The sequence below is a fragment of the Hoplias malabaricus genome, chromosome Y (genome assembly GCF_029633855.1).
Source record: "Hoplias malabaricus isolate fHopMal1 chromosome Y, fHopMal1.hap1, whole genome shotgun sequence".
In the NCBI taxonomy this organism is placed as follows: Eukaryota; Metazoa; Chordata; class Actinopteri; order Characiformes; family Erythrinidae; genus Hoplias; species Hoplias malabaricus.
This window is the reverse complement of record NC_089820.1, coordinates 23,802,357-23,816,084: the sequence shown is the minus strand read 5'-3', so window position 1 is coordinate 23,816,084 and position 13,728 is coordinate 23,802,357. Positions and strand designations below refer to the sequence as shown.

Sequence of the window (13,728 nt, the reverse complement as noted above, 5' to 3'; positions counted from 1 at the left end):
AAAAGAAATAATAAAGTTGTAAGTGGTTACACATTGCTACCTTGAAGACGTAACGACTGGCTGGAGGAGTAACACAGGCACTGGCTGTATGACGGGAGGTGGGGGGTGGGTGGAATAACGGAGAGTAGGTGGTGAATGTGGGGAGACGAAGCGTAGATACGGCTTAACTTAGCACGAATTTCGATGTCTGCTATTTACACTAATGCTAAATTGCTAAAGCTACAATTTGCTAATCTTAAAAGCTCACTCAAGTCTGGGCGCTGGGAGACTCACCGATTGGGGTCAGTGGCCATTTCCAGCCGCCGGCTCGACGGAGGCTTGGGTTCGTTTCTAGAGTCATGGTTTGTTGGTGGAGGCAAAAAATATTCAAATACCTGGTTCGTATCTTGGAAAGTTCGTTAGTAGAGGTTCCACTGTATTCTATCACCCCCTTAATGTCTACAATCTGGCACACGTTTTAAAGCATCTAATTAACATGTGAGAGCTATCAGGATCATTTTAGGACAAACTCTTCCACACAATTAATTACAGACACTAGAAATCTCTCCAATGTTTAGCTGATGGGTTGATATCTTTTTTTCGTTTCACTTTACATTTTTCAATGCCATGCTCTTGCCTCAGTGATCTGACTGGATCTAATCCGGATTACCTTTTTCACTCTGTTTCTGCTTTGCACCCTCAAAGGAACTTCTGAGACTCAGACACACACACACACACACACTCGATTGGCTCAATGTTTTCATCTCTAAAGTGTTTCCATATTCCAAAGTTTTCTGATCATATTTTGGCGTAAGAAAGTCGATGTAGTGATCAAATCACCCACACAACGTATGCTGCCCAGTTCCTCAAAGACTGGCCTCGATCTTCAGGCAGCTGGTGACAGTTTAGTGAAGATTCCCATCTGTTTAAGGTCCTAAACACCTTTGTATTTAATGTTTCAATAACTGAAGTCATTTTTATTTACTGTACCCTCTTCAATGGCAATGTAGGGGACCAAGCATGTAATAAGCAGGCTTTTGTTTTTAAGTGTTTTTTCTTCAAGCTACAAATAAATGACAGATATTTTTACGTGGTACTTGGCCGGATAATGTTCCTCGGCTAGAGTCATTGACGGATGGAAGAGTGAAGGCTTTTGCATGTCATTGTCTCTAATTGACTCACTATCCTCCCACAGATGAGTCCAGTCACACACAGAGCACTGTGTGAAAATGAATTCGATACACATGACCAAACTGCTCCACACACTGATAACTGGTGTGTGTTGTGTGTTTCTCTCTACAGAGGCAGCCAGCAGAGCCATTGTGCAGTTTTTGGAGGTGAATCAGAGCGAGGAGGCGAGTCGAGGCTGGATGCTTCTGACAACCATCAACCTGCTGGCCTCTTCCGGACAGGTCGGTGCCCCTCTAGTCTGAGAAATCTGGTTAAAATATGTCACAGTAATTAATATTTCAGCATAGTAAATGCAGTATGAACGTATGAACATCCTGGTTTTATTCAGGGAGATCTGTCTCAAGATAATTATTCCATGGTTATGGCCAGTGTCTTCTCCACTCTCTGTTGCTCTGTTACATTGAGACGTACAGAGCAATGCTGTAGCAATGTAATATGAACTTAGTTTGTTGGTAGTGCTTTCTTAGCATTTCATATCGGCACGTTTGCTCTCTTTGATGTGCCAAAATGTGCTGAAATGAGAAAACAACACAGTATTCTTCCTCTCTAGAGTCCTTGTGGTAACAGTGATGAGGCGTCCACTGTTTATTGCTTGCTTCTGTATGTCGTTATTTTATGCAAGAGCCAGAGTTTATTTCTTTTTATCATTTATTCATTCACCCTTTATCCATTTCATCCTGTTAAGGGATGTGGCGGGTCCAGGGCCTACCCTGAATCATTGGGTGCAAGCTGGAACACTCCCTGGACAGGGCCCCGGTTCACCACAGGACATCACACAATCACTCAGTCACTTACACTCATGTAGTCACTTTTTATTATTTTTGTCCTGTGCGCTATGGGTAGTAGGTTATTAGGCTCGTTCAGTAAGTACTTCCTCTCCCCATTTCCAAGTCTGTAAGAGCAGGATGGCTTTTATTTTCTGCAGAGAGATGCTCTTCATATTTTCCTATCGCACTCTCTTCCATTCTGCTTTACACACACTGTTGCTTCCACTTTCTTTTCATTTCCTTCATGACACCTTGTATTAGAAGATAACAAGGTGACCCTCACCTCTCTGTCTGCTGACCACTGGTCAGGTGCAGTTTCCCTCATGCCTGACGATGTCATGTGGAAGCGAGAAGCACCATTTACGTAACCTTGACCTCAGAGCTCTGTAGCATTAGCATTCAGATGGACTTCACACAGAGAGCTATTCCCAGCCTTGACCGTCTGCCACCACAAAGCTTTCCCCCGCTGAAGGAAACCCAACTGAGATTTCTACTTTCTCACAGAGATCTGTATTTTCCTTGCTTCTCAGATAGAAAGAGGCAAAGGCATATAATAATATTGATACACAGAAAGATATGTTATATTTTAATGTGTTTTAATGTGTATTTTTTTTAGAATGTGGATTACATTTCCCCATTGAAAAAAAGATAATTTTTCAAAACACAGTGGAACCTCTACCTACGAACTTGATCCGTTCCGTGACCCGGTTCGTAAGTGGAAAAGTTCGTTTCTCGAGTCAATTTTCCACATTTTAAATAATGGAAAAGTAATTAATGCTTAACTTAGCACGAATTTTGATGTCTGCTATTTACATTAATTGCTAAAGCTACAATGTGCTAATCTTAAAAGCTCACTCAAGTCTGGGGCGCGCTGGGAGACTCGCCTATTGGGGTCAGTGGCCATTTCCAGCCGCCGGCTCGGGTTCGTTTCTAGAGTCATGGTTCGTTGGTGGAGGCAAAAAATATTCAATTGCCTGGTTCGTATCTTGGAAAGTTCGTTAGTATAGGCGTTTGTTAGTAGAGGTTCCACTGTATTTTTATTGTGTAATATTGCAGGTCACAAATTAATGTTACACTTATATAGCGCATTTCTAGAAACCCAAGGACACTGTACAATCAACACTCAATATTCAATACACACACACACATATATGCGAGAGGCGACAACCAATCACACATAGCGTACTCTCGACCAGGAACGACCATCCACCTGGAGGACTGCTTCGGGCACTAGGGTTTCACCCAGGATAGAGCGACAATCCATATCTGGGCACACACACATACACTCACACACCAGGACATAGATAGATAGATAGATAGAGAGATGGATACTTTATTGATCCCCAGGGGAAATTAAAGGTCTCAGTCGCTTACAGACATCACATACAACAAGCACTAACAGCGATGGACTAATATATATATTTAAAAAATTCCACTGTACATAAGAGACAGTAGAAGATAGAACATGATACTAAAATACTTTTTAACCTAAAACAAATATCAAAATCGACAGAGTACTTCAATATACTGTGTAGGCTGAGTCATATATCAAAATATAAAAAAATCTAATACCAAATAGGACAGTTATTAGAGAAGTCAGTTCACCTTCCAATAATGGAAATAGGATAAAGGAATGTTTTACCACCTATAGTTGCAGTTGTCATTGTGTGTCTGTCTTTGTTGGGTTTAATTGTCACTTTGTCTCCAGAGGCACCGCTAATACACCATGTTCTATGTGGCAGACCTACTCACTCACAGCCCGTCCATCATCCAGCCTGTGTGTGTGTGTGTGTGTGTGTGTGTGTGTGTGTGTGTGTGTGAGAGAGAGAGAGAGAGAGAGAGTGTGAATATGAATGCCTGAGTGAATCATCCACCCAAATGAGTGGGATACAATCTGTGTCTCAGATTCTTCAAAAACTGTAAACATTTTTTTTTGGTTCTCTCATTTTTTTACCTTTTAAATCTCTTGCTGTTGTTAGCTCACTCACAGGAGGCCTGATCTACCTGCAATTAGTGTCAGAGCTGTGAGTAATGCAGATGTTAATACACGCTCCTCGCCTGCTGCTGCTTTTTTTGTTTCATATTACACCCACCTGAGTCCAGGGATGATGTCATCGCATTTGTCCAAATAAGGCAGCGCTAGTCCACGACATATTTCCCAGTGAAGACACTCTGCTGCACAGTAGTACAGCGCTTCATGATCATATCTATTAAAAATGTTTTGATAATATATGACAACTTCCTCTTGTTTGATTTGTGATGGCTTTATTTATTTCTCACAGCAGTGCTAACAGTGTCCAAAAGTTTGTAGACATTGCTTATAATTACAGAAAGCAGGTACTTTAAGGACAAAGGTTCATCTAAAATTATGTAATTAACCTGAAAATGCTGGAGCAGCTGCAAATGATTTTACGGTCACCATGTGTGGCCTTGAGAGCTTTAAGCTGTGATGCAGTGGAACTGCTTTCCCTGGTGTGTTTTTATCCAGTACTACACATTCAACATCAGCACCTCACTAAGGATTTCATAGCTGAATGCAGGCAGATCCTCACAGCAATGTTCCAACATTAAGTCTAAAGCGTTCCCAGAAGAGAAAAAGCTGTTATTGCAGCAGCAGTGGACAGAGCACTCTTAATCCCTTATAAAATATAACATGCGCAGAAGTTATTCATAGTCGTGTCCGCTCAGGTCCAGACAAATATTTCCGGCTCCAGTATGAGCAGACTAAGCCTGGGTGGAAGTCGGACTACTCCAGAACAGCGTGTCACGGTCAGAGGCCTTATAGACTCCACTGAACTGAAAAGATCAAAATAGGAACCCAGATTTTGTTCTTTACTTTTAAGCCCTCTTCCATGTCTTTGCTGTCGACTGATGTAAAGCATGGGAGATAAGGTGCACTGGCAACGAGGCTTTGAATGCAAAATCCAGAACTTTCCTCAAGGCAACGATTAATTAACATTGTCTCCAAGATTTTGTGTTGATTATAAATGATTATAAATGCCGTACAGTTCAACAAGAAATGCTAGTAATGCTTTCATTGGACCGTTTTTCATTAAAACATAACCTTTTTGTGTATAGATCTTTTAGATTCAGTTTTGCAGGGTGTTTGAGAAAAAAACTCTCTAATATCTCTCTCTATCCATCCCTACCAATCCTGCAGAAAACAGTGGACTGCATGACAACCATGTCCGTGCCCTCCACGCTGGTGAAATGCCTCTACTTGTTCTTTGACCTTCCTCACATGCCCGAGGTTCCCGCAGCCACACAGACTGAAGTGCCCTTGGCAGACCGTCGTGCCCTGCTACAGAAGGTCTTCGTTCAAGTGAGTTTGTTCTCATGTTTTAGAGCCTCGTAAGATGGAGGCTAATTGATGGGTCGTTGAAGGAACAAGTTCGTTTAGCCATGTCAGAGGAGTTATGATAAATTGGTTAATGCTAATGATTGTGATTGGCTAGATAAGTGCACAGACATTTACCTTCTGAAATAATTAGCTTTTTGCTTCTGATATACAGGACAAATGTACATCTTAAAAATAAGCCAGGGGCAGGACAGGACATGAACCACATTCACCACATTACTCTCCACATTAATTTTTTAAAGCAAATGAGTAATTTTACCAATTTTGACCAACTTCCTCCCTCTAATTCACCTGTTTTGCATTGTTCACAGAGCCTAGGAATGTATTATCATTTTTCTTAGGCGATGTAAATTCAGCCATGATACTGCTGAAGTCAGAATTTAGGCTATGAATTAAATCTCAGAACGGTCAGTTTCTCTCTCTCTCTCTCTCTCCCCTTGTTATTATCCATCCATCCATTATCTGTAAGCGCTTATCCAATTCAGAGTCGCGGTGGATCCATAGCCTACCAGGAATCATTGGGCGCAAGGCGGGAACACACCCTGGAGGGGGCACCAGTCCTTCACAGGGCAACACACACACTCTCACATTCACACCTACGGTCACTTTTAAGTCGCCAATCAATCTACCAACGTGTGTTTTTGGACTGTGGGAGGAAACCAGAGCACCCGGAGGAAACCCACTCAGACACAGGGAGAACACACCACACTCCTCACAGACAGTCACCCGGAGGAAACCCACGCGGACACAGAGAGAACACACCACACTCCTCACAGACAGTCACCCGGAGGAAACCCACGCGGACACAGAGAGAACACACCACACTCCTCACAGACAGTCACCCGGAGGAAACCCACGCGGACACAGGGAGAACACACCACACTCCTCACAGACAGTCACCCGGAGGAAACCCACGCAGACACAGGGAGAACACACCACACTCCTCACAGACAGTCACCCGGAGGAAACCCACGCAGACACAGGGAGAACACACCACACTCCTCACAGACAGTCACCCGGAGGAAACCCACGCAGACACAGGGAGAACACACCACACTCCTCACAGACAGTCACCCCGGAGGAAACCCGCGCAGACACAGAGAGAACACACCACACTCCTCACAGACAGTCACCCGGAGTGTCGGAATCGAACCCACAACCTCCAGGTCCCTGGAGCTGTGTGACTGTGATACTTACCTGCTGCACCACCTGCCCTCCTTGTAATTAATTCAACTATATTTTTTAATCAATTGACACCACTACGACAAATGGGAGGTCTGTCACGCTACGATTAAAATGACTATAGAGATAATTCACTTGAATAATTGTAGCCAATGATCATATCTAATTCAGTTGTTGACTGATTTCGATGAATACTGTGTATTAAAAGGGGCATATTATGAAAAAAGTATTTGTTCAGTGCATGTGCACATTACTTTGGGGTCCTGGAACAATTACCAACCCACATACTGTGAAACAGGACCACTCTGTCAGATTTTTGTGATCTGCCAAATTCAGACAAACATGGGATTAAAACGGGTGTCTAGTGTGGAGCTCAAGTTTATTGGCTACCTAGGTTAACCTGTTAGATCGGCGGTCCCCAACCTTTTCTGCGCCACGGACCGGTTTAATCTAAGACAATATTTTCACGGACCAGCCTTCATATGCTCAGGCCTATATTTGCTCGATAATCGTTAATGACGTAATCTAATAATAAATCATCCGCAGTGGTCTTACGTCAAATGCAAACATCAACAGACAATAAACCACCCCTTTTTCATAAATTAATAATCAACAACATCTCTGTAAATGAAAATCCTTTCTAATAAGAACTAATTATAATAAAAAACTAAACTCGGTTCAAGTGACAATACTGGGTCATTTCTATATAAAAGGGTGAACACGTCAATCAAATAATAATAATTTTGATTAGTGAGAGCTCTGAGCTTGTTTTTCTGCAACGAGCCGGTCCCATCTCGGGGTAACAGGAGACAGTGACACCCGAGGTGTGTTTCGTACGTCCAGTCTGTTCCGTAGTTTTGTTTTGGTTGCGTTCACTGCAGAAAATTCTGATTCACAAAGATAGGTGGTTGGAAATGGAGGCAGGGCTTTCAATGCTTTTTGGTTAACAGTTAGATTATATTACCTAGGCAACAGGTTTAATAAAACCTAGTCCTCAGTCGTGTTCTGTTTGAACTCTCTCTAAAGATGGCAGTGATTGTACTGCTGACACCCATCGTCCCTTTTCTTCTCAGATCCTGGTGAAGTTGTGCAGTTTTGTATCTCCAGCTGAAGAGTTGGCGCAGAAGGATGACCTGCAGCTGCTCTTCAGTGCCATCACATCCTGGTGTCCTCCGCACAATCTCCCCTGGAGGAAGAGTGCCGGCGAAGTCCTGATGACCATCTCCAGACACGGCCTCAGTGTCAACGTCGTCAAATACATTCACGGTAATCTTATGCTGGAAACGGATATTGCACTGGGGTTAGGAGGCAAAAGTAGCTAACAAGCAGTGGAATTTCATAATCCATAAATTAGCACTAGGGAAAACGTATTCTTAAATCATCACAAGGCTGCTTCAAACCATAGGAAGTTCTGAACTAATCTCAAATACAGTCATCCACAGCCGTTCTAGGTCTCCTCTGTGTATGCAGAACGGATGGTATTAGCTTTAATCCGTCAGTCATGTAGTGTCGTGTCTGACTGTCTGACAGTAGAATGTGCTTATTAGATTTTATTTAATGTATTCTGGATGCAGTCATATCACTCATACTACCGATGTCATGAATTTTACATGTGTGGAAGGGTGCAATTATTTAAAGGGGAAAAAAAAGACAAACACAACTGAAGACGAACAAAATAACAATGAAGGACTTGGACTTGTTTTTGAAATCCCTAATTTCTGTGCATATTCACTTAAGAACAGCCCAAAAACAACCTGAAAAGCATTAGAAAGCATTTTGTCTTTGGAAGCACTGCTGAATTTTCATGGCTGGCCGAGCTGTATTTATTTATCCCCTCTAATTACTTCCTTTGCTGTGTAGTTTCCAGTGAAGCTTACGCATGGATGCACAATGCTGACGCTGTTCCTTTTCTTGTGTCTTCTGAACCTTAGTAGCGTTTTCACCACAGAATTTCTCTATTTTTTTATGTTTTTATTTTTATTTTCTCTTTTCTTTCATTTTTGATGACAACTCTGGGTCATTAATTAATTCCTGCTGTTGTCAGTGTGTGCAGTCAGGTGTCATCTTGTTAAACATTTTTTCCTTTTTTACCATTTCTTACAGAGAAAGAATGTCTGGCAACGTGTATCCAGAACATGCAGCAGTCAGATGATCTGTCTCCTCTGGAGATTGTGGAAATGTTCGCTGGGCTTTCCTGCTTTCTTAAAGATTCCAGCGACGTGTCTCAGACGTTGTTGGATGATTTCCGCATGTGCCAGGGCTACACTTTCCTGACAGATCTCATGCTCAGGTACATCATTCAGTGTATGCTTCTAGGTATATCTTATAAACCGTGGACAAGCATATATTTGGTAAGTGCGGTATGATAAACCATTAAAGCCTTAATTGAAACTTTGGTTTTGGTGTGAACTTGAATTTAGCCGGGCAAACATGTCATAACACACCAGACCAATACACTGGCTTGATTTTGTCAGTGATACTGGCCTTAAGTCAATATATGTAGGTCCCATCAGATTTGCAAAAACAGTTTAGGCTCTAATACATCTCCTTAGTGTTGAGTTCTTCTCTTGTGTGCTTCCAGATTGGAGCAGGCCAAAGAGGATGAATCCAAAGATGCTCTAAAGGACCTTGTAAACCTGGTCACCTCCTTGACTACATACGGTGTGAGCGAGCTGAAACCAGCTGGTCTTACAACTGGGGCACCTTTCCTGCTGCCTGGCTTTGTGGTCCCACAACCTTCTGGAAAAGGTCAGTTCCCCAGGAAGTGGAATATATTAAACTGTTGGCCTCCATCGAGTCAAGTCTCACCACAGCAGGGATGACGGAAGCTTTGGGCCAGTGTTGAAGAAAAGGGCAATAGATTTAGAGACTTTTTGAGGCACTTGTCTTGTTTGGCTTGAAGCATTTGAAGTTAATATTAGTGGCACATTTAAAATATTCTTGCATTTTAGTATCATTCTGTTCTCTTTTGTGAGCGGACATCTCATAGATTCTTAAGTTACAAAGTCAGGGCACTAGCATCACCACATTTGACAAGTATTTCCTCTTAAGCATTGTGTACAACTGGCTCCAAGTTAATAAGCAAGTCCTAATTCAGTTGTTTATTATAACTATGGTAGCCCCCAGTGGCAGAGAAACACCCATCGTCCATTTAAATGATATATTTCATGCTGTAGGGAGGAATGAATCACATTATCCCTATGTTTGGGGTAACAGCGATCATTGCCTGGTGCGGGGGTCTCATAATCAAATGTTCAGCCGGTTGTAACTATAAGAAGATTCTTCAAAAAACCCAAAACACATGCTTTTTTCAAAACAACCACACCTTAGTTCATTTGTTCTCAAAGTGGCCACTTTGCACTTCTGCTTTTTTGTTTAAAAAGACAGGGATAAGGGACAAAAAACAGAAGCTAGGTGCTGAACATCACAGCGCAGGGATGAGCCACTCATTAAAAGCAGAACCTCGATATTCCACCAGGAATGCCACCAAAAGAAACTGCTCTTTAAGAGCTTGGGCAGAGAAATGAACCTTGTTCTGATCAATAGCTGTCCGTCCATACAACCACGTAAGATTAGCAGTATTTTCTGCTAATTCACTCTGCTTATTTCTCTCATTAATCCGTTCATCGGGTGTTCAGGATCCCGCCCTCACAGTGTAGATAAAACTTTTAATCACACTTGAGGAAATGGAAGGTTTACAGGTTGCGAGAGGGAATTTAAACATTAAGGCTCACCGGCTGCAAATGGCATTAATTGGGAGTGAATGAGGCGAGCATCAGACACCTACTGTGTAATTTGGTTAAGCTGTTTGTTTGGCCTGTCGTATGCCTCGCCGTGATGGGTTAAGTAGTGTAATTAGGACACAATAGCCTAGATAGCATTGTTTATGCACATCAAGACGTGTGGGGTTTTTTTTATATTGGAACAAGATGTCTAATTTGTTTCAGCAGTGTTATTTTCACTTGGAATATCTTAGTCTCAGTGCATGTGCACATTCATTTGGGGGTCTGGAGCCCAGCAACCCAGTTTTGAATTGTGCTGAGGTTGTGCTTGCAATTGCATAAAGTGCACAACCCTGTAAAACCAGCAAAAATAAGCGGGGAGGAGGAAAACAACCAATCATGTCGCAGTGCTCTTTACTGCTTTAATATCGTGATTATTACCAATGATTTGGCACTTCTTATTACCGGTTATTTCTGTTCTTAACTATTCGCATAAGCAGCCGTTTCTAGTAAAAATATATAGAAGCGATACACTTTGTTTGAGTGCTTAGGTTGAGCAGGTATCAACAAAATAACTGATTCAGAGGTTTGTTCGTAGCTTTATTTTGGTGTTTTATAAAAACCTTTTCATTTGTCCCCCAGGTCATACTGTTAGAAACATCCAAGCATTTGCTGTGCTCCAAAATGCCTTTCTGAAGGCAAAGAGTGGCCGGCTTGCTCGCATGGTGCTGGAAGCCATCTCTAACATCTATGCCGCCGACTACGCCAACTATTTTATTTTGGAGGCACAGCACACACTCTCGCAGTTCGCTGAGCGAGTTCCACGGCTGCCAGAGGTCCAGGCCAAGTACTTTGAACTGCTGGAGTTTGTGGTCTTTGGTCTTAATTACGTACCCTGCAAGGAGCTCTTCAGCGTTAGCGTGTTGCTAAAGTCGAGTACCTCCTACAGCTGCAGCATCACGGCCACGCGAACCCTGCTGAAGCTCAGCCGCCACCACCTGGTGTTCAGCGACGTTTTCCGAGAAGTCGGGCTACTGGAGGTGCTCGTTAACCTGCTCCACAAATATGCCTCGCTGTTGAAAGACCCCACCCAAGCCCATGGAGAACAGGGTGAGGATTAAATTTGATGCGCACCGTATCTGGTAACCGAAATAAATATCAAAATAATGCTTATATGAACAGCAACGATTAAAATTCAGTTAGTGTTGTCTCTTACGCATGATGCTGCTTTCATATGTTAATAGTTGTTATTAATGTTAAGAGTGAATACACATCATACACAGATCAGCTATATCCATTATTGTCTGTAGGGGATTTGGCCTTTGAAGAGCAGGGTGAAATGGGGATCAAAATAATGCAGAGAACCAGGTGGACTATAGACTGTGATTGTAGAACTACACAGTGCTCCTGTGTGGTCAGTGGAGCTCAGAGAATGCACAGTGGCCTTAAGGTTACGGCTGATCCGTGTATGAGCAAGGTGTCCATGTTCTTTTGTGTTCTTGGAATGCTAGCTTTGAATTTTTTATTTATTTATTTATTATTTTTTTAAATTCTATCAGGTGATTCCAAAAACAATGTGGCAGAAGAGCAGAAGCAGTTGGCTTGGCTTGTCATGGAGACTCTCACGGTTCTTCTTCAGGGCTCCAACACCAATGCAGGTCTGTGGGTCTGTCTGCGTCTGTGTGTGGGTCTCTGTGTGGCTCTGTGTGTGATGTAACTATAACTTGTAACTCACTCACTTTGTGATGTATTGTACTGTTGCCATACACAATCCTTACTACATGAGAGCAGGGGTATTCCATGCAGAGAAGTAAACAACCCCATTATCTGAGACAAACTGTGATACCACATCTGTTATACAGAATCTGGAGACTGCTAAGGTCTGCTGAGGTCACCATGCTAACTCAGATTGGCCTCATAAAATAAATATTCTGCTGCTGACAAGCTGCACAAAAATGCCACTGCCTGGTTGCATTGGGGTTACGTAAATAGCTATGCTCCACTGCTGCTGACAAGCTGTCCAAACCCAACATGTCTCCCCCTCCCATTCCCTCTCTCTCTGTTGTTCCTTGGTGGTGAGTGAAAAAGGAAGTGGAGTGTTGAGTTGGGAATTCAGGAGACACTCAGTCTTGCTGTCACTTCCACTGAGCTGAGTGTGTGTCTGAATATGGAATCACAGGGGATATGTTTTGATGTCTCTGCATCTTTTTTTTTTTTCCTTCTCAACTTATTTATTCCTTATTTCATCTACCACGGTTTCCTTCATACCATCACTTTCTCTCTCTCTCTCACTTCCTCACTTCCCTTCATTCCTTACTTCCTCCCCACTTTTCCTTTCTTTGTTATTACCTTCATCCCCCCCCCCCCCCCCCTTCTGATTTTATTGGTCTCTTGGTATCTCTTTCCGCCCTTGAAACATCTCTTGTAAACCGTACTGTCCTGGAGCTTCTGAGTTGGGTCTCTATTAAAAATCAGCCGTTTATACATGGCCAAAAGGAAAATACATTTTTGCCCCACAGAAATGTTAAATTAGGGCTGGGCAATAATTTGATACCAATATATATCACATATATTGATTTTTATAAACATTTTAAATATTTCTATACATTATTTACAGCATCTGTCATTACAGGGCACTGCCTTTAGTTCATTGCACTCACTTTTAAAGTTTTTTATATTATATTATATTTTTTATATATTTATATATATAAATATTTATATTTATATATAAATATTTATATTTATATATATATATTTATATATATATATATAAAATATATTATATTTTTAATATATTTATATTTAAAGCACTCACTTTTTAAAGTTTAATATATTAATATTGACAATGTCTAGAAGTTGTTGTTTGATGGTGATGTCATGTTACTTTCTGTTGTTTTCTGTGGCTTTGTTATTGTTCATATTGATATCGGAATTATATTGTATTAACTGAAAATAAGAAATATATTGTGATAGTATCATTTTTGCCCGTATCGTCCAGCTCTATGTTAAATGTAGGGAAGAGATAGAAACTGAGCACTCTTTAAGGGAATGCAGTCTGACCAGGGGTATTAAACATGTCTTTTGCTGACAGACCCTAAGCTGAACTCTCCTGTCCCACACTCTCAGGTTTGTTTCGGGAGTTCGGCGGTGCTCGCTGTGTGCACAACATTGTCAAGTACCGACAGTGTCGAGAGCACGCCCTGATGATCATCCAGCAGCTGGTGCTGTCTCCCTCTGGAGACGACGACATGGGAACACTGCTGGGACTCATGCACTCAGCTCCTTCCACAGAGCTGCAGCTCAAAACTGATATACTGCGGGTGAGGGATGAAAACACACACACACACACGCCCGCACACATATACTTAAATCATTAACTGAGCATGAAAGCAAATTAATTGTATGCTTTACATTGTCATTCATGTCAAATTAAATATTAGAATTTTTATGGCAATAAAATATTTAATAATTTGCTTCTCACCCTTGTTGCGTTTAAAGAAGACATTTTGTGCTTTAGCTTTATTCAAAT

At 41.8% G+C, this 13,728-nt stretch overlaps 1 protein-coding gene across 8 annotated transcripts in view; it reads left to right on the top strand.

Moving 5' to 3' along the window:
- The window catches only part of LOC136677749 (WD repeat and FYVE domain-containing protein 3-like), a 100,513-nt gene that overhangs the window by 25,470 nt on the left and 61,315 nt on the right, over positions 1-13,728 (top strand). For all 8 annotated transcript variants that reach the window (XR_010796421.1, XM_066655355.1, XM_066655356.1 and 5 more), the window contains exons 4-11: positions 1,282-1,391; positions 5,098-5,259; positions 7,551-7,743; positions 8,581-8,767; positions 9,059-9,225; positions 10,842-11,309; positions 11,759-11,857; positions 13,326-13,519. Coding sequence is in view for 7 of the 8 variants with exons in the window: in XM_066655355.1 (XP_066511452.1) it covers positions 1,282-1,391; positions 5,098-5,259; positions 7,551-7,743; positions 8,581-8,767; positions 9,059-9,225; positions 10,842-11,309; positions 11,759-11,857; positions 13,326-13,519 (1,580 nt within the window). In the remaining variant the exon portion in view is untranslated. The remainder of the gene's footprint in view (positions 1-1,281; positions 1,392-5,097; positions 5,260-7,550; positions 7,744-8,580; positions 8,768-9,058; positions 9,226-10,841; positions 11,310-11,758; positions 11,858-13,325; positions 13,520-13,728) is intronic.